At 20.8% G+C, this 21,826-nt stretch overlaps 6 protein-coding genes across 6 annotated transcripts; 3 read left to right on the plus strand and 3 right to left on the minus strand.

The window, feature by feature from the left end:
* Positions 1-187: 187 nt before the first annotated feature.
* SRAE_2000353400 (Adenylyl cyclase class-3/4/guanylyl cyclase domain-containing protein) lies at positions 188-3,589 on the minus strand (the record flags this gene model as incomplete). Its single annotated transcript, XM_024654737.1, has 4 exons — positions 188-361; positions 412-1,044; positions 1,117-3,270; positions 3,350-3,589. 4 exons carry the CDS (start codon positions 3,587-3,589, stop codon positions 188-190), a joined length of 3,201 nt encoding a protein of 1,066 aa, XP_024508079.1.
* A 1,813-nt stretch (positions 3,590-5,402) lies between these two features.
* Positions 5,403-6,800, minus strand: SRAE_2000353500 (Clc protein-like family-containing protein; the record flags this gene model as incomplete). Its single annotated transcript, XM_024654738.1, has 2 exons — positions 5,403-5,592; positions 6,136-6,800. 2 exons carry the CDS (start codon positions 6,798-6,800, stop codon positions 5,403-5,405), a joined length of 855 nt encoding a protein of 284 aa, XP_024508080.1.
* A 4,419-nt stretch (positions 6,801-11,219) lies between these two features.
* Positions 11,220-11,777, plus strand: SRAE_2000353550 (Hypothetical protein; the record flags this gene model as incomplete). Its single annotated transcript, XM_024654739.1, has 1 exon — positions 11,220-11,777. One exon carries the CDS (start codon positions 11,220-11,222, stop codon positions 11,775-11,777), a length of 558 nt encoding a protein of 185 aa, XP_024508081.1.
* A 2,055-nt stretch (positions 11,778-13,832) lies between these two features.
* On the plus strand, positions 13,833-16,918 carry SRAE_2000353600 (CTP synthase 2; the record flags this gene model as incomplete). Its single annotated transcript, XM_024654741.1, has 2 exons — positions 13,833-13,844; positions 14,954-16,918. The coding sequence occupies 2 exons, from the start codon at positions 13,833-13,835 to the stop codon at positions 16,916-16,918; spliced, it is 1,977 nt and encodes a 658-aa protein (XP_024508082.1).
* Positions 16,919-17,254: 336 nt separating this feature from the next.
* SRAE_2000353700 (Pyridine nucleotide-disulphide oxidoreductase, FAD/NAD(P)-binding domain-containing protein) lies at positions 17,255-18,648 on the plus strand (the record flags this gene model as incomplete). The annotated part of the gene is made up of 3 exons (XM_024654742.1): positions 17,255-17,285; positions 17,330-18,286; positions 18,344-18,648. The coding sequence occupies 3 exons, from the start codon at positions 17,255-17,257 to the stop codon at positions 18,646-18,648; spliced, it is 1,293 nt and encodes a 430-aa protein (XP_024508083.1).
* Positions 18,649-18,783: 135 nt separating this feature from the next.
* SRAE_2000353800 (Nuclear hormone receptor HR78) lies at positions 18,784-20,383 on the minus strand (the record flags this gene model as incomplete). The annotated part of the gene is made up of 4 exons (XM_024654743.1): positions 18,784-18,968; positions 19,018-19,233; positions 19,276-19,455; positions 19,501-20,383. 4 exons carry the CDS (start codon positions 20,381-20,383, stop codon positions 18,784-18,786), a joined length of 1,464 nt encoding a protein of 487 aa, XP_024508084.1.
* Positions 20,384-21,826: the final 1,443 nt, after the last annotated feature.

Consider the following 21,826-nt stretch of genomic DNA (forward strand, 5'->3'; position numbering starts at 1 on the left):
GAATACATATATATATGAACAAATTTTTATAAATAAAAATATTATAAGAAGCTAACAAATACTTTTATATATTATTTTTTTAAATGCATTTGTTATCTATTCAAAATTAAAATTAATAATTATAAATATATATATAACATATAATTAAAAAATTTTTTCATTAAAAAAATATTTTAAAATATATTATTTAAAAAGCAGATTTTTTATTACCAACTTGACAACTAGAGTTAGATGTTCTACGACAATCTAAAGATAGAGAAAATGTTTCCATAGGATCTTTAACTCCTTTAACTTTTATTGCACCACAACTTTCAATTTCATATCCTTCTCTTATTAAAATTTTTGCCACTTCTTTTGTTATCTTTAAAAATGATGTTATTTATATATTTTTTTTTATAAAAATATACTTACATGAATTTTGTTAACAATACCATGAGAATCCATCCTACTTGCCATATTTACTGTATTACCCCAAATATCAAATTGAGGTTTTTGTGCACCAATTACACCTCCAACTAATGGTCCTAATGACATTCCAATACGTAATGTAAAATTTTGAAATGAATCTAAATTTAATTGTTCCAATACACCATTCATTGCTAAGGCAAATTCTACCATATTAATAACATTTTTTTGTCTGGTAAATTCACCCTCTGGTTCATATAAACCACTAGCTGCCATATATGTACTAGCAACAGTTTTAATTTTTTCAATACAACTAAATTTAGGTTTCAAAAGTAATTTGTCAAATTCACATACAATTTCATTTAATAATCTTAAACATTCAAGTTTTCTACTTTTTTCACATTCACTCCAATAATCATTAAAATTTGGTATTGATGCAAACATAACACAAACATTGTTATGATCTTTGGCATATAATTCATCAATTTGCCTATCTGGTTCTAAAAATTTTATTGCAACAGATTGTGGAAGAATATTGTGTATTAAAAGTGTATTTATATCTTGCATCATTTGAACTTCTGTTTCTTCATTTTTAAATGCCATATCACAGGCAGCCTCTATTTTATGTTCATACTCTGTCTAAATATATAAAAAAAAATTTTTTTTTTTTAAAAAAATATATATAAATATATTTATTATTATATAACTTACAATCCATTCAACAAATAATAATAATAAATAAACAGCTAATAAATGTATTGTTATAGCTGTAATTTGACTTGATAAAATTTTATAATTAACTGTTCTTAACATATAATTAAAACCATAACCTGGAAAAACAACCAAAAGAACAAAAAAAATACATAAATCAGCTGTTGCTAAAACACATCGAAAAGCATATGAAAGTCTATATAAAATAGGAATACTACATAAATGGCACATAGCTGAAGGTAACCATATAAGTGATGGAATTTTTGTAGCATCATCAACAACAGATCTAAATGTTATTGTTATATGTGAACCAATTGCTATTAATAATGAGACAGCAAATGATAAAGATGTTAAAAATGAATGACCAACAACTGTTATTTGTTCAATTATACAAATCATAGCTAATCCTAATAAACATACACATAATTGCCCAACTAATAATGGATGATAATCAGGAGGATAATAAGCAAAAATTGTACAAAAATTAGCTATTGCTAAAGGTATTGATAAAATTAGAAGACTACTACATTCAGATAAATTTATATTTAAAGGATTTTTGAAAAATGGAAATAACATTTTAGCTGTTTGATACTCTGTCCTTTTTGAACTCCAATTTAATATTGATTTAACATTTGAAAAATTAATTTTGTTTAAATTATTTTCAATTAATGTCATACATTGTATTGTATTACTATAATTTGGCCTACGACTTAATGATCCCTCATTATTATTTATTCTATTTAAATTAGCAAAAGGTGTCTCAGCTCCCCAAAATTCTGTTATTTTACTAAATTTAGATTTTATTGATAATCTACTTTGTGAATTATTAATATCTTCACTTGATACTAAGTCAAGATTTTTTCTTTTATTTCTATAAATAGATGCTGTTCTTTCAAGTATAGTATTTTTATCTGGTAAAATATAATATGTTTCTTCTTTATTTTTATTAATATTTCTTTTATTATCAATATTTTCATTGGCAGACATAATTCTATAATCACCAACTAACATTTCTTTTGTCTTTTTTGTTATATGTACAGCACCAGGTCTTCCACTACTTTCCATTTGATTAGCTAATGTTACATCATCACTCCAAACATCAAATTGCCATCGTATTATACCAATAATTCCACAATAAATATTTCCTGTATGTACACCAATTCTCATATTAACATCAACACCAGTTGCATCACGTACCTGTTTAATAGTTTTAATCATTTCTAAACCCATCAAAACACACATATCAGCATGATTAGGTCTATTAACAGGCATACCACTAACACAGTAATAACAATCACCAAGAAATTTTATTCTCATACATTGTAATTTTTGAGCATCTTCATCAAATTTTGAGTATAATTCATTTAATGTTCTAACAAGATCTTTTGCTGTTAATTGTTTAGCAAGTACGGTAAAATTAACAATATCAGCAAAAAGTATTGAAACATTATCATGACTTTGTACATGAAGATCATGAAATAATTTATGATGTTGTTTTCCTTTATTAATATTATTTCCTGATGATATTTCTCTCATACTTTTACTAACTTTATCAGCTAAATATGCTGGTATAACACTTAATAATAATTGTTCCTGCCTATCTTTTAATGTTTCTAATTCTGTTCTCCTTGTCACAGCTTCAGTTATTTTTCTTTCAATACTACATCTACTTCCAGATGACTTTGAATCATACATAAGACCAACAATTACCATTAATAATTGTAAAAATATAATAATTAAATTTTTTGAAAATTTTCCATTACTATTTTTTATTTCATTATTAATTGTTTCATTTAACTGTAATTGATTATATATACGTATGATATATGTTTTATTTGAATCAACTAAATTTTCTTTAAATATTCTTTCTTCATTAAAATTTAACAAATTCATATATATAATATTAAGTATGACAAATGTTATTGTTATAAAAAAAAATACTCTTCGATTACGTGGCATAATAAAAAATTGATATAATATTAAAAGGATAAATGATGAAAAAATTGAAGGTATTTGAAAATCTTTAACATCTTTTTTTAACTCATCACGATTTAAAATGCAAGGTAAATAAATTAACCAAATAAAAAGTGGAAATCCAATCATAGATATTAAAGACATTATTAAGTAATGTTTTCGTGAATTGTTTATAGAAAACTAAAATAATAATTAAAAAAAAAATTTTTTTTTTTATAAATAAATATAATTATTTTTTTTTTTTAATATTATTACTAACCTCTTTTTCACATCTTATTAAACAATATGATATAATAAGTAATATTATAAATATCATCCCAACAGTTACAAATTGAATTGTTAAAGGACTGTAGGCAAAGTATGTTGTTAAAAATATTAAACTTAAAGAATACATAATTAACCATAAATAAAAGGTATGAAGTCTGGCTCTATCTAATCCAGTCCAATGTCTTAAGAGGACACCACGAACCTCCCGATTTTTTGTCTTAAATTCTTCCATATTTTCTAAAAATGTTAAAAAAAAATCTATATTTTTATATCTACAAATTAGATTAATTAAAAATTTTTTTAATGTATGTAAAAAAAAGCAAAAAACTTATTAAATGAAACACAAATTTTTTTTAGTACAAATAAAAACTATCATAAAGAATAAATGTGTTTTTTTTTAAAATTCACAAAAAAAAACTATATATATAAATTAAAAACTTATAAAAAAAAGTAGATAAAATATTTATACAAAAATGTTTCTTAAAATTCTATTACATGTAATTTTTTTTTTCTAATTTTAAAAACCCAAAATAGAATGTGTTTAAAAGATAAAAAAATAGATAAAAATTGTTGTTATACATATAAATTGTTTAAAATATATGATTATAAATAAAATAATTGAAATTAAATTGAAATTAATTATTTTTAAATAAGTATTTAATAACCATGGATAATAAAGTTTTGTATTAATTTAATTATTTGAATAATTTTTAATATAAAAAAATAGTTAAAAAAAATATAATAATATTGATAGAAAATTATATTTTGTATAAAAAAATTTGAAAAGTTTTTATTTAATTCTATTATCTTTTAAAATATATCTATAAATAATATGAGAAAATGAAAGAGTTTTGGGAATAAAGAAATAAAATTTGATGTTTAAAAGAAAAAGGAGAGTGAAAATTTAAAAATCAGAAAAATTTTGCTAATTTTAATTTGGTAACAAATATATATATATATATATATATAGATATTATTTTTAGTCTAATTGAAGTTAATTTATTTTAGTATATTCTATGTGTTCATTGAATTATTTTGTTTATATATACTTCTATTATCTTCAATTAGAATGTTTACTAATATTTTAAAAGAAAACTTCTGTTTTTGAGTTCTTTTAGTTGTATGATTATATTTGATAAAAATTTTTGTGTACTTCAAAAATATTATTATAATATGATTGGTTTATTTAAAGTAAAATGTAGGATATTTCTTTAAATGTAGTTAAAAAAAATGATGTATTATTAATATTATATATGTATATTTTTAGTTTAAATTTAAATTAGGGTTATTAGTTATTTATAGCAAAAAGTGTAAAATGAAAGATGATAATTGTTTTTGATAGTTTAAAAAGAAATAATGATTATGATTTTAAAATTTTGTTATACATATATTTGACGGGTTTTTCAAGAACTTTTAAGAGAAAAAAAAATGTATTATACATATTATAGGGATTGTATAAAATATATGTCATGAAAAGTTTAGAATTAATAGTATATAATTTAATTCACAATAACTGAATTGTATGTCTTTCTCAGGAAATAAAATTTAATGGAACCTGATACATTCTTGGCAAAACATTAAGTGATATTTTTATCTTTACAAAGATTGGGAATTATTTAAAAATTTCAAAATAACAATATTTTTTTCAAATTAATTTAATAAAAAAAATATTTTTAAAACAATGAAATAAAATTTGAGTTAAAAAAAAATCATAAAAAATTTATGTAATAAGTAATATTTATAATAAAAAAAAAATTAATATTAAATATTTATTAAAAATTTTTAGACCCTAAATGATTCAACAATTTATTAATTATTTTATTCAAAATAGTTATTTCATGAAAGTCTAAAAAGTACTACATTGGCAATTGACATTAGTAGCATTTTTAATAATAAAAATGTAAATTTATTTCGTTTAATAATTATTTATTCATTTTTGTTAACTCTTAAACATTTTAATTAATACACTGATAAGTATAAAATTTTCCCTTTTTATAAAGTTAGTTAATTAACTTAGGATAATGAAACACTAATTACAATTTAACTTAAGCACTGGTTTCACGAAAATGATAGCTTTGAGAACCATAACCTTGTTGGTATGATTGTGATGGTTGAGTATATTGAATGTTATTGGAAAAATTAATAGGTTTGTTATTATCATTTAATATAGATCTTTGAATTGGAACGCCTCTTGAATCACCAAAACGATCATTATTTGGATAATAGTCTCCATCACTAAAAAGTAATTTTTTATTAAACACAATTAAATAAATGTGTAAAAAATTTAACAAATTTATAATAACTTAATTTGGTATAGGAAATTTATTAATAAAATAAAAAAAATGATGTGTAAAAAAGTTTGTACTTTTTAAAATAGGAAAAAAAAATGTATTTTTTTTTTAAAAATCCTCCATTATTATACATATATAAATTTTGTATAGATAGATAGATAGGAAAGTTATATTTAAACACGACTTCCAAAAGAAGCGGGTGAATGTTGTGTAAATTTAGGTCCAGGGTTATAACTGAAACTTGTGTTGAGTTGTGGATTATTAATATTTCCAGAACGAGGTTGAGCTTGATATGAACATGCTAAATTATGTCCAATATTATTTGGTTGTTGAGTGGAAAATGTCTTGAAACCGGAAATAAATTCTCTGGAGGAGGATTTATAAAAATAGATAAAAGCTTAGGAAACATTTAGTGGTGCAATGTAAAAACAATGAATATAAAGACATGGACAATTTTATAGTGACATATATATTTTAATAAACTTACTTTCTTCTATTGGTTGAAAAAAATTTGTATGTTGTGGCAAGTGTACATATAAATGCAAGAATCCAAGCTAATGTTCCAAATAAATGAATATAAAAAGCATACCCAATATTTTGTTCATATGTTCCAACCATTCCTTGAACAAATCTATTATCAACTCTATTAGCAGCTAAAAAAAAGACTCCATCAGCAATCATTGAACATATCATGGCAATAAATAATGAAATTGAAAATACAAAAGCACATGGTGGAAAACATGGTGCACATACACCAGTACATATTGATATAAATGCAGAGAAAGCACCAAAAAGAATGAAGAATAAAACAATTTTATGCCATGCCCAAAATCTATGATGTTCAGACTCTCCAGCAGCACCATCTTCATCAATATTATTTAAAGTATCTTCAATAACAAGTTCAGCAGATCTATCAAATTTTTGCATACAATGTAATGGTGTTTCATCATAAAAATCACCAACAGCAACAACATGTTTCTCAGCTCTAACACAATCCCACCATAAACCATGTTGATGTTCAGCTCTAAATTCTCTTATATCAACAATTTGCCATGCTGGTGAAAATGCACCACCAAGAGTTAATGCCAAACCTAGTACAATAAAAATGATAGATAACACTAACAGTACCTTTTGTGATACTGTTGAGGCCATGATATTTTATTAAAATGAGATCAATTTACTGAAGCGATATGAAGGTCTAAAATTATATTAATGTTTAAAAAAGAAAAATTATATATATAATAATATTATAAATAATATGTTTAAATGGAATAATAATATTCATTGAAGCATCTTTTCCTTTTGTGATAATATAAAAATTTTGTTTAAAACTTTGATAAATATTTCTTAATCTAATAATAGTTTTAAATACATTTGACCATCTTATGAATAATGTATTAATAAATAATGATAAAAAAAAAATAATTTTATTATAATATTTATTTAATGTTATTTTAGTATTGATTATAACAAATATTTAATATATAAAATATTAAAAGATACATATTATCAATAAAAATGGATATATTAACTCATTAACATAAAAATAATTAAAATATATCATAACTAAATAAAAATAAATATATAAAAACAAGTTTAATTTTGATATATTTAATATAATATTATTTTATTATAACAAAATCTTTGATCTATTAAAATTTAATGATATAGAAAAAGTGGTTAAAAATAATGATTAACATAATATAAAAAAAAAAGAATTTTTAGTAAATAAAAGAAATTTTTATTATATAAAATGTAATAATAAAACTATTTAATTAATATTTTAACCTAAATGTATCACTACATGAAATTTTAGATTTAAAGTGTTTTAATCATTATATATAATATCTAATATATTAACTTTTAATAAAATTATATTAATATAAAAATGTGAACATAAATATACTAAATATGAACATCTTTTACCACCTGATAGAAAAAGTATAATCGTTGATTCTTTTTAAAAATTTATTATTATTAATATATGTATATATATATATATTCATATAAATAGTATGAATAGTTGTGTAAGAGAGATATATAGAGAAAAGAATTCATAATATATAATAAATACAATTGAAATACAATGATTCTTTTTTCATGTTATGATCAAATGATACCTCTAAACTGGGGGAAAATGGATTTGGCGCCGATAGTTTAAAATGTCTATAAGGTAAAAATTTGGATAAGACATATATATATATATATATTTAATATAACCTTGAAATTTTTAAATAAATTTTAAAATTTTAGTTTATATATAAGTATTATAAATAAGAGAATAAAATATTTGTACTTTTGGATGTTGAAATAAGTAAGGATTACTTCAAATAATATATATTATATAGTAACAGCTGGATATTTAAATGTTGAAAAATCAGTTATTGTAGTTAGGTAAAGACAATTGTATATATGTATAGAAAATATATAATATTAAGAAAAAGTAAATTTTTAATATAAGTTAAAAAAATTGATGAATCATTTAATAAAATAAATAAATATTTTTAAGTTTAAAATAAAAATAAATATAAAAATGTTACTGCAAATCAATTAAAATGAAATAAATATTTTTATGTATAATAATAAAAAAAAAAAAAGTTATTTTAAGATGCTTGCGCAATAGAAAATAATTTATAGGTAAGAGATAAAAATTAAAATATATATATACATATAATATATATATATATATATGTATATATATATTATAAATATAGTTATATTAAAATGTAGGAAAATATATCAATATAGTAAATAATGGAAAGGTATAATAATATGGACAATGAAATTTTTATATTATTGGTTATTAAGACCATCATAAAAAGAAATTATATATTATTGATATTAAATTAATTTCTATATTATTATTATTTAGAATTGTTTTTAGTTATATAAATACATACACATATATATATGTTAAAAGAAATTATACTTTATATTGGTATGATTTGTTGGTGACAGATATCATGTAATTTACGATAACATCAATTTAAGGAAATATCAGTTTTAGATATTTGTCATTTTCTAAAAGGCCATTCTTTGTAAATAAATTTACAAGTAGTGAACAATTTAATGGGTGTTTGTTTGAATTGAAATAAAGTTAATGTAAAAAAAAAGATAAGATGATCTTGATATATTTATGAGTCATGTAGTGGAACTTTTTTTTTATTAATCTATACATATACAGTTTAAATAATTATTACTATTTCCGTTAAATAAACATTTTAAAGAAACAATAAATAATATAAAAAATTTGAAGTTGGCATTATAATAATAAATAAAAATAATTTAAATGGTAAAGATTTTATAAAGAAAGTATAATATATAAAATGGAAGAAAAAGTAATTATATAGTTTTAATATAACTTCTTGTTATTATTATTATGGTAAATAATAAAAATAACAGAAAGATTATAGTCATCAATTACATTACCTATGTTCATATAATTAGTTAACCTTATTTTACTATTTCAATCAACTGTTACTAAGCATTTTATTTTAAAAATGTATAATAATATTACTAGTATTAATAATTGAAGACGGCAATAATTCTTTTTATAATTTTTAGTAATATCTTAGGAAGTCGGCATCACACTAATAATGATAACCTTGGTTGGTGGATTAAAATGGGATTTTAGATAGAATAGTAACGATAACTTATTCAAGTGCAAAATCGTCAATTGTCAAAATTTATCAATGATTATTATTTGTTATGATACTATCATATATAAATAATAAAATAAATTATATATTATTTAACAATAAACTAAAAAAGGTGATGAGATATAATTTAACATTACTCATACTTGATAAAATAAAAGTTTAAATGATTTTTTTTTATTTTACTTAAAAAAGGGGGAAAAAATTTTAAAAACTGGATTTAATATTGTGACATTCATTTTACATTTATTTTCATGGTATATTAGATTACTACAATTAAGGTATAATTTGCTAATTTAATGTTTAAAGTTAACTTTTATTGTTTTTAAAGGCATAAAAAGTTTTATTCAAAAATTATAAATAAATGAATAAGTTTGTAAAACTTTGTCATACACTTTTGTACATTTTAAAAGTTATGTTAATTATTTAAAATTATAAATAAATACTCTTGTTATACCCTTATAATATAGAAATTTCTATTAATATATTTAACCTCACATTACTTTAAATATTTATTTTCATAAATAATTGAAAAAGTATTTATATATTAATTGTAAATATTATTTGTTTTTATTTAGTAAAAATAATTCTTTTATAATATATCTGAAAATAGTTCAAATAATTTACGCTACATAACTTTTTTTTTTATTTATAAGTTTTAATATTAAGTATTGTTATTGAAGGTAACATAACTTTTTAAAAGAGAATATTATAAAAAGAATTTTGTGGAATAATTCCTTCTAAAGTATATTCAGTCATTGTTGTTTGTTTTTCTTACAAAGAGAAGTATAAAAGAATATTCTTATATCATAAATACTATTGAAAAATTATATTTTTTTTTTTTTTGACAATGTTCAATATATTATTGTTTTCACAGGAATAGTTTTACCTTTTTGTCAAAAACAATTTTCCATTTCATTGATATAATATGTTGCATTTGAATGATAATTGAAATTAAAGAAAATATTAAAAATCAATTTATCACATTGAATGATATACTTTTTTTTTTTTAAATGTTACAAAAATTAAATAAAACATTATTTATCTAATTTCTGTAATATCAAATGTTACAATTTTAAGTGTAATAAAGTCATTAAAATACATAATGAAAAATAATTAAAATTAAATATAAAATTGAAAAAATTTTTATAATATCTAAATAATAAATGTATTTAAAAATCAAACTTTAATTTCTATTTTAATAGCAATACAAAAAGTGTAAAAAAAAAATAAAATTTTTAAATTATAAAAAAGCAAAAATCAAAATAATTTATCATAAAATTTTATTAAATACATCAATGATTAATATCCATAAATATATAATATTTTTACAATTAGTTATTTTAATTATTTATTAAACTTAATATATATCTCAGTCAAATTTTACCTTTTTTTCTTATAAGAAGTATTTTTTATTTTAATTGTTTATTATACAAGTTTTAAGTTTTTAAAAAAAACCGCCTTTCATTACATAATAAATTTTGTAAAAATATATATATTTTTTTTTAAAAAAATTTTTAATTTATTTCAATAATTAAAAATGACATATTTAAATGAATTTTTTAGTTATTATTTTATTTTTAAATTAATTTACTCTATTCCTTCACTTATATTTATGATATTTGTATTATATTTACTAATTTCAAGAATTTTTAAAGGAGATGATACATTTAGAAATGAATTTTATCCATTTGTTGCTTATACTTTTTTACAAAATATAATGTTTTTTTTTACACAACTATTTTTTTTTAAATTTTCTGATTGGCATGTAATAAAAAATCTTTACATGAAATATGAAATATTTGCCAAAATTGAATTTTTTTTAACCAATATGGAAATATGTAATATCTTTATGACAATATTTGCAATTAGTTTAAATCGTTTCATTTGTGTAAAATTTCCCACAAAATACAGAATGTTATTTTCATATGATCGTGTAAAAATTATTATTTGTATAATTTTTTGTATAAGTTTAAGCTTTGGAATTATATGTGCATTTTATAAATCAAAATTTTCATATGATGAGGCATCTAGAACAATATATTCATTACATTTTGCTACCGGAATCAACCTATGGGTTAGAATAATTTTTAATATTATTATGATAATTATAGTTTTGACAAGTCTTATATTTAATATACTTGATGCTCACCATTTAATTAATGCAAAAGTTTTTGATAATTCTAAAAAAAAAAAAACATATTGGTTTCCTTTGTATGCTGGTTTTTTATTTATAACATCAACATTAATTGAAGCATGTTTTACAATGAGATATATATCAAATATTATTAATAATTCAAAATTATGTATTATATCATTTAATCTTCTTTATATAATTGGAGATGTCACAATTTTTGGTGATTTTTACTTTTTTTTACTTTTTAGCACAGATATAAGACGTGAAATTAAAATTTACTTTATGAAAATATATCCAAGGAAAAAAAACAACACAGCAATAATTTCAACTAATTAATTAAAAACTATCTGCATATTTTTTTAATTCAATAAAAAATCTGATTACATAATTAATTTTTATAAAAAAAATTATTAAAAATTATGCAATTAATATTTAAATAACATAAAAATCTATTTAATTAATATAGAAAAAAAATTCATAACAGCTATATAATATGTCTACCTTATTAACTAATAAAAAAATATAAAACATAATTTATAAAGCATGTTTAAATGAAAAAAAAAACTTTTTTTTATCATAGAATTAACAAAATTATTTAACCAAAAAAAAATTGTCTAATATTGTAATCATAACATTTTCTTCATATCATTAAGATAAATAAATCTATTCATATTGATGGTAAATAATTATTAAGCATTTAAAAAAGAAACATGTTTTTATTGTATCCATGTTATTATTTTAATAGCTGATGAAATTTTTATTACTTTACTAAAACTTTTTTTTAAACTGTAATTAGAATAAATAACTAAAGAAAAGTATTTTTTAAAAAAAATATGTCTACAATCTATTATTTTAATAATACTAATTCAAAACAAATAATATATATTTTTGTTACTTTATTAGATAACTTTTAATATTATTATAATATATTCAAAGAAAAAAATTATAATAATCAACAAATCAACAATGTTCTTGGCATACTATATAAATACAAATAATATTTTGAAATTCTTTTTATTACTTATAATTCACAATGATGTTGAGCAATTATATGTTAATGATAATTTTAGCTTATAAATTTTTTTAAAATTACCAATAATTATCTTACAAATAAAAATACAAGTTACTATTTTAATTGAATCAAATTTTTTTTTATTTTACAAAAAAAAATTGTTTAAAAGAATTAGAAAATCTTTGTGCGTTTCATTGTCCTTCATGTGTATTTTTATGACTATGAGTCACCTCAATTTTTTTCCTTCATTATATAGAAAACACAATTTTTGACTAAGAAGTTTATTGGATATTAATAGTAGAAACAAAACAACATATATATAAATAAGTTTAATTAATTGAAATAACATGATTCTATCTCGAAGTGTTCTTGTTATCCTTTCTTCTTTTTTTTTATTTTTCAGTCTCAGTATCCTCTATTTGTCGAAGAGTTCCATTAAATGCAACATTACGAAATATAAATCAAATATACTCAAATACTCAAGTCATCAAGAGTTTTTATAATCTTATTTGTTACTACAAATGTTGGACTTTTCAATAGTTAAAAATTTTCTATTAAAAAATTAATTATTACTTGTAAAGTTTTTGTTTTACTACTTTTCAATGTTATAAAAATATATAAAGAAAAAATAATTTTAATAATATTTTTATTTATCGAATTAATTATAAAAATATATATGTAATGGCACATCTGTCAGTTGACATTCAACATCACAACTTTTTTTATCATTTTTTTTTAATAAAAATTAGCAAAAAAAAAAGTAATTCCTTGAATTAAATTATTTAATAGTAAAAAAATTCTTTTTTTTTCCTATAACTTCCTCAATCACATCGTTATAAATAAAAAATTTCTTTCTATATTTAATATATAAAATGATGACAACAGTGATGATAAAAAAATGACTGAAAAAAGTTATTATCATCTTTCAGGAAGCTAAGAAATTGACAAAACTTTAAAAAAAATATATTAACTAAAAAAGTATTTTTTTGTACTCTTTAAATAAAAAAATTTAAAAAAAAATTAATATTGAATAAATTATTGAGTCATAAGTTTAACTTTTAATTATTTTTTTAAATTATTAAATCTAGTTGAATTAATATTTAAACATCAAAATTATTCCGATTGATTTATAAGTATTACCTCTTAACTTATATTAGAAATTTTCTTTTTATGGATACATTAACAATTTTTTTTAGTGTATTTATTTTGGAAAGAATAATGTCTATGTTCGTAGTTACTTTAAACCCACTATTTTTTTTATCTATAAAATAATGATTAATCATAAGATATACATATATATTTTTTAATTTTCTTTTAAAAAGTTAAATATGTTTATAAAATATTTAAAATAAAGCATTAAAATAAGTTGGTGAAAATTCATGTTAGAGATTGTAAGTAACATTATTTTTTTAAATAAAAAGAGGTACGAATTAAAATTGATGGCCAAACCTATTTATTAATTAAAATATATTTATTTTAATTTTACCTAAATATTCTAACTTCCTCTTAAATTAACATTACTTAAAATATTTTTAAAGTCTATTTTTTTTTACCCATTAATCAACAGATATTTTTAATAAAGTTTTTTATTATACATTTTATTAAAAAATATATATACATTTTTGTTATCACTGTAATTATCTTTACAAGACAACTTAACTTATTGAAATGAATAAAGCACTAGTGTAGACAATATTTAAATGACCATATAATTTTTTAATTTCATTTACTTTGATAACTAAATAAAATATGAGTATTAGGAATTGCTGTAAAATCAAATATATTCGTGTACTAAAAATGTCAAAGTTACTTATTTCCAAATTTTTTTAAAAATAATTTTTATACTATATTTATCTAATTTATTATTTTTCTTTTATGAACTTTTTATTAACATTTTTAATTAGTAAAAAATTATATATAAAAATATTAGTCACCATAATTAGATAATTTTTTTTTAATAATATTTTATGTTAAAAAATTTAGTTAATCAGCTTTGTAATAATTTTATTGTTCTTGAGAATGACAGTTATAATAGTGGTATTATGTTTAAAAGTATTAATTCTTGGCGCGATCCCATAAATTTTTATAAAGTGAATAACTTATATTATTTTAAATTTATGATAATTATCAAATTTTGTTATCTTTACTTAGATATAATATAACATTAATAAAGTTAAAAAAAAAGAAATTTACAATATTATAAGAAAAAATTTAAATTAAGCAATAATTGTTAATGACATTTTACAAGCACTTAAAAAATTTTAAAACTATATTAGGGTGATTTTTGTTATTGCAATAATAAAATAAAAAAAATTATTTTTCGTTTTATAAACCAATCAGGAGAAAGTATTTATTTATTTTATAACCACAAGATATGTAATTTTTTTGTAATAAATTAAAAAAAATATTTTTAAATGATTAATTATTTAAAACATGTATTTTTTTTTTCCTCAATTATATCATTATTATAAATATAAATTTTTTTTTGAAGTAATTTTAGTTTATTTGTTTCAACATGGAAAAAAGAGAAGAAGTAACTAGTGATGTTAAAATTATACTTGTAACAGGAGGGGTTATATCCGGAGTTGGAAAAGGAATTATTTCATCATCATTAGGTGTACTTTTGAAAGCTAATGGATATCGTGTCTCAGCTATAAAAATTGACCCATATATTAATATTGATGCTGGAACTTTTTCTCCCCTAGAACATGGTGAAGTTTATGTTCTTGATGATGGTGCAGAAGTTGATTTAGATCTTGGTAATTATGAACGTTTTCTTAATGTGCGCCTTCGTCGTGATAACAATATTACAACAGGTAAAATATATAGGCATGTTATTGATAAAGAAAGAAGAGGAGATTATCTTGGAAAAACTGTACAAACTATTCCTCATATAACTGAAGCCATTTCAAATTGGGTTGAAAGAGTTGCCCAAATTCCAGTTGATGGTAGTCATGATAAACCACATGTTTGTATTGTAGAATTAGGTGGAACAATTGGTGATATTGAAGGTATGCCATTTGTAGCTGCTTTTGAAAAATATCAAAGACCACGTCTTAGAAAACGTTTTATGACTGTTCATGTATCATTAGTTATTGCACCAAAAAGTACTGGAGAACCAAAGACAAAACCAATGCAAAATAGTATTAAAAATCTTAGAACAGCTGGTTTAACTCCAGATCTTATTATATGTCGTAGTGAAAAAAAATTAACAGAAGATTTAAAAAATAAAATTTGTGAATTTGGTTTAGTTGATTCAGATCAGGTAGTTGGTGTACATGATTGTAAAAATATTTATCAAGTTCCAATTTTATTACAAAGTCAGGGTGTAATTGATCTTATTAAGAAACGCCTTCATTTAGGTCTTCCAAATAAAGAAGCTATGTTAGCTGCTGTTCCAAATATGTTTCAATGGTTTGAGTTTTCAAATATTGTTGATTCATTTAAAGAAGTTGTTAATATTGCTTTAGTTGGAAAATATGTTAAAATAGAAGATGCCTATACATCTGTTAATAAAGCACTAGAACATGCCGCTACACATGCAAAAAGAAATGTCAAGATTCATTTTATTCAGGCACAGGATCTTGAAATTGAAACAGATGAAAAGACAAGAAAAGCAGCATGGGATAAAATTAAAGGTTGCCAAGGAATTATTGTACCAGGAGGTTTTGGAAAACGTGGAATTGAAGGAAAAATTTTGGCTTGTCAATATGCACGTGAAAATAAAGTACCATTTCTTGGTGTTTGTCTTGGTATGCAATGTGCAGCTGTTGAATTTGCTAGAAATGTTCTTGGAATTAAAGATGCTAACTCATCAGAATTTGATAAAGATATACCATTTGAAAATCAGGTAATTATTGATATGCCAGAACATGTAGGAGATAATGTTGACATGGGAGGAACAATGAGATTAGGTTTAAGGACTACAGTCTTTTTGACAGAAAATTGTAAACTTAAAAAATTATATAAATCTTTAGTAATTGAGGAAAGACATCGTCATAGGTATGAAGTAAATCCTGCTCTTGTTCCAAGACTCTCTGAAGCTGGTTTATTATTTGTAGGTATGGGAGTTGATGAATCTAGTAATATTGATGATGTTCAAAGAAGAACTGCATCAGCAAATAATCTCATTGAAATGGCTACATCATATCAATCCGGTAATCTTTTACAAGCAATAAATCAACTCTGTACCAGAGGTGGTAATGGTGTCTCAAAAACTGCTGTACGTATGGAAATATTAGAAATAAAAGATCATCCATATTTTGTTGGATGTCAATATCATCCAGAATATCTTTCACATCCAATAACTCCATCACCACCATTCCTTGGTTTATTGTTAGCAGCTTCAGGGCAAATTGAAGGATATTTAAGTGGTGAAAAAATCCCTACTCCAATAAAAAATTTATCAAGAAAAGAAAGTAAGGAAAATTCTTTTTCTGAAAATTCTGAAACGCACTTTTACTAGGAAATTTTAATAGTGTAATTTTTAATTCATTTTGTTAATTAAAATATATATTTTGTTGTTTGTTTGATGTTATTAATTTTTTTAAGGTAAATATAAAAATATCAAAGAATATAATAGTTAATATAATAATATAAATATTAATCTTATTTAATATATTTTATCAAAAATTTATTGATTATATGGAAGTAGTTATTAAAGACAACGGTGTAATATTTAATTGATATGAAAATTTGTCACTGAAATATGTAATCAATCAAATTTTTAAGACATAGTAACGTTAATAGATTGTTAATAACTTTATTTATAAAATATAAATATTAACTTTTTTTCATAATTATGAAACTATCAACAATTGTCAAAGCTAAAGGTATTTTTAGAATAAAAAAAGTAAATAATAATATTTTAATTTAGAACACTATAATCTTTTGGTTCTTGGAGCCGGTGCCGGTGGTTTAGCTGTTTCATCGCATTTTTCAAGAACATTACCAAAAGGAAATGTTGGTGTTATTGAACCTAGTTCTGTTCATTATTATCAACCTGGATTTACACTTGTTGGTGGTGGAATTTTTCCTAAAAGTCATTTTACAAGAAAGGAAGAAACATTGATGCCTTCAAATGTAACATGGATAAAAGATAAGGTTGGAAAAATTTTACCTGAAAAACAAGTTGTTGAAACATTTGATGGAAAAGAAATTTCATATAATTTTTTGGTTATCGCAACAGGTGTCCAATTACGATATGATTTAATAGAAGGATTAGAAGATGGTTTAGCAATGAAAGATAATAAAGTTATTTCTACCTATTCACCAGAAACAGTTGAAAAAGTTTATAATGCATTTCAAAATTTTGAAAAAGGTAAAGCTGTTTTTACTTTTCCAAATGCTCCTATAAAATGTCCAGGTGCACCACAAAAAATTTGTTACCTGTTTGATGATTATTTAAGAAAGACTAACAAAAGAAAGAATGCTGAAATTATTTATAATACAATTTTACCAAGAATTTTTGGTATTGAAAGATATTCTAATGTTTTAACAGAATATGCTAAATCAAAAGATATTCATGTTAATTATAGAACAAGTTTATCAAAAGTTGATCCTATTACAAGGGTAGCTACTTTTGATATTTTAAATGAGACAATGCAACCTACTGGTGAGATAAAAAAAATTGATTATGACTTACTTCATGTTGGACCACCATGTTCTCCAGTTGAAGGTTTAAGAAATACAGCTAAAAATAATGATGGTTTAACTGATAAAATTGGTTTTGTTGATGTTGATAAAAATACTCTTCAAAGTAAACAATATAAAAATATTTTTGGTATTGGAGATTGTACAAATTTTCCATCTCCAAAAACTGCTGCAGCTGTAAGTAAGTTTTACATTAAAGTTACTATAAATATTTATTTATTATTAAAAATTATTTAAGGTTCACATTTTAAAACTATTAAATATAATCTTCAAAAAGTAATGGATGGTGGTAATGTTGAACCATTATATGATGGTTATACATCATGTCCATTAGTTCTTTCAAGTAATAAATGTATCTTAGCTGAATTTAATTATGATGGACCAATAGAAACAACACCATTTAATCAAAGTAAACCTAGTAGACTTGCTTTTATTGGAAAAGCATATGGTTTTCCTATGTTATATTGGGATTATCTTTTAAAAGGCCGCTGGTCTGGACCAAGTACAATAAGAAAAATATTACACCTTGGAATGAGTAAATAATTAGAAAAATTTTAATTATATATATATATATAAAGTTTATATTCATGCTGATATTATAATTAAAATTTAATACAACAAAAAAATGAAGTTTATATGTACTTTTTTTTTATATAAATTTATAAAAAAAAATTTTTATTAACAAATAATTTGAGAAAATTTTTTAAAATTATTATAATTAGAGTTATTGTTATAAATTTTGTTAACATCTAATGTGTTTCTTTGTATAACAATATTAGAAGATTTAGCAGGAACATTTATTTGATTATCTTCAATTACTACTTTTTCTTTATTATTATATTGTTTATAATAATTATCATCATCTAAAAGTTTTATATATATATATACTAAATTAAATATAAATTAATATACCTATATCAATATAATCTTTTCTTGGCATTACCATTTGTATTTGTCTTCTATTTTGAACATTAGCAGGTTGCATACCAACACTTAAACATCTTTTCATTCTACATTCACGACACATCTTTCGATAACCTCCTGTATCACCATTTATTGTAATAATACAACGTTGACTTTTTTTACATACATATTTTTTGTTATCAGAAATGGAACGACGAAAAAAGGCTAAAAAAAAAATATTATTTATAATATTTATAATAATATTACCTGCACATGCTGCACATGCTTTAGCTCCAAAATGTAAACCATTTGATGGGGCATTTAAACAAATTGAACAAATTGATTTAGGAGAAATTGTATCAATTGTTGAGGAGTCAGATGGTGAATTATTACAAAGTATTTGTGGTGAATGTTTCATTTTATGTATCTCATCTGTTGTAATTATTGCTAAAGATGATGAATTATAAAAATTTTTTGAATCAGGTATATTACCATTAGAAGGATCTGTATATTGAGGTAAATATTTTGGTGTATGACAGGGTAATGATGGCACTTGAAAAGATGAATTTCTTTCATATATTGTTTGATTAGAATTAAATGGTGAATAGATGTTATTTTCAGGTGTTGATGGAAAAGTTTGTGGTTCATTAATAAGGGGAAGATTAGTATACAAATTAGTCATATTATTTGGAGTTAAAAAATTATTAAAATTTAATTTATGATGACTAGAGAAATTATTTATAGGTTGTTGTTGGGTAATGTGATAATGATTAGAAGAACTAGTACCGGAATAGTCAATGTAATGTGTATTGTGAATAATATTAAAATTAGGTATTGATGTTTCAATAGAATTGAGCATTTTTTCAGAAGTTTTTGGTGTTAATTTATTGTTAATAAAAGTAGAATTTGAAGTAGAATTTATAATAGTAGGCTGGTTTTCACTAGGTATACTAAATTTGGATGCTGAAAATGTTGGTAAACTTTTATTAATGTTTATTGGAGAATTTGAAAACTTTAAAAGACTACTTTTAGGTTCATTACATTTTTTATTTAAAAATTCTCCAGTACCTGATAAATTTAAGTAAGTTTCACCTGTCTCTTCGTTTATATCTTTATTACTTATAAATGATTCGTTTTTTGTAGAACTTTGAAATTTTCTATCATTATTATTATTATTATTATTTATTGTTGCAATAGTTGTAGTTGGTGTTTCAATATAAATGTTATTTGGTACAGAGGTAGATGTATTAGATATATTGATAGGTGTTAAAGATGATAATGGTATATCAATTGTTTCAAAAAAATTTCTTTGATAATTACCATATCCAGGTGATTGAAAAAAATGATTAGGATTAGAATAACAGCCGTTTTGCATAACTGATAAATTGAAAGCACTGTTAGTCTCTACGCAATTCCAAAAATGATGAAGATTTGCACTGTTAGTATTCATTAATTATTTATTTAAAATATCATTTAATGATACCTGTTTCAAAATATCTTTTATAATTGCTAAAAAAATGGCATTAATGTTATTATGATAATTTTTGTCAAAACTTGCATACAAAAACAAATGTTTAGATAAAAAATTATATAAATACGTTTTTTTTATAAGTAAAAAAAAGTTGTAGAGGTCAGTGTTTCTAAAATAAGACTAGATTGTAGTTTAATTTTGGTAATAACTTTTTATTAAAATTTTATCATTATATGTTATAATGAAAATAAATAAAAAGATTAATATTAAAAATATATTATTTTAAGGTATATATATATATATATATATATATATATATATATATATATATATATATATATTTATTTAATTCCTCTTATTACCTGTAATTTTGTCATACTACAATCAAGAAATAATTCATAAATTAGTTAAGAAGTAAGTATATTGCTAAAATAAAATAATTAATTGCTTTTTCTTTTCTCTATTATCTAAGATTATTTATAAATTCAAATTGTCACGATATTTGGATTATGATATATCAATTTAAAAATACAAAAACAATAATATTTTTAATAATCTTTTATGGATATTTTTTTAATTGAAAGTTTAAAAATACCGTATATTTAATAAAATAAAAATAGAAAATATTTAAAAACAATATTAGTTAACTTTTATTAGAAAATTTATAAGATAATATAAAAATTAATAAATTTTAAACTACCTGATTGATTAAAAATAATTTTTTTTTGCCATACTTGAAATATAAAAAATTTAAAAATAATTTTTTAAAGTAAATAAAGTACCTATCAAAATATTAAGCTTTAAGAATAAATATCTTTTTATTTAGTTAAAATTAAATGTATAATCGTAAATCAAATTATTTTTGACAGTGCATCAATTTTTAATTAACTTTTATGATACATACATGTAAAAAATATTATATAATTCAAAAGTAATATTTATTTGATAAAATAAAAGGTTATTTCAAATTAGAAATAATGAAATAGATGGTTATAAGATTTTCATATTAATATTTTGCTTATAAAGTTTTGATGGCAAGTATTAATTATAACATCAAGTTATTTATTAAACCATTATTTAAAATATATTTATTAAAATATTTATTAAATATCAAAAAATTAAAATAAAATTTAAATTTTATAAATAATAGTTTTTTTTTTTCTTTTTAAATTTTTTTTTTCTATTTTTATCTATAAATAATTAAGATTTATTTTTAAAATATTATTAATTATACTTGGTAAATTTAGTAATACTTTAAACTCTTTTTAACACATGATTTGATATAAAGTATGTTTGTAGTAAATTTTATTATTATTAGTCCATAATATAAATAGTACATTTAAATGC

The sequence above is a fragment of the Strongyloides ratti genome (genome assembly GCF_001040885.1).
Source record: "Strongyloides ratti genome assembly S_ratti_ED321, chromosome : 2".
Lineage (NCBI taxonomy): Eukaryota > Metazoa > Nematoda > Chromadorea > Rhabditida > Strongyloididae > Strongyloides > Strongyloides ratti.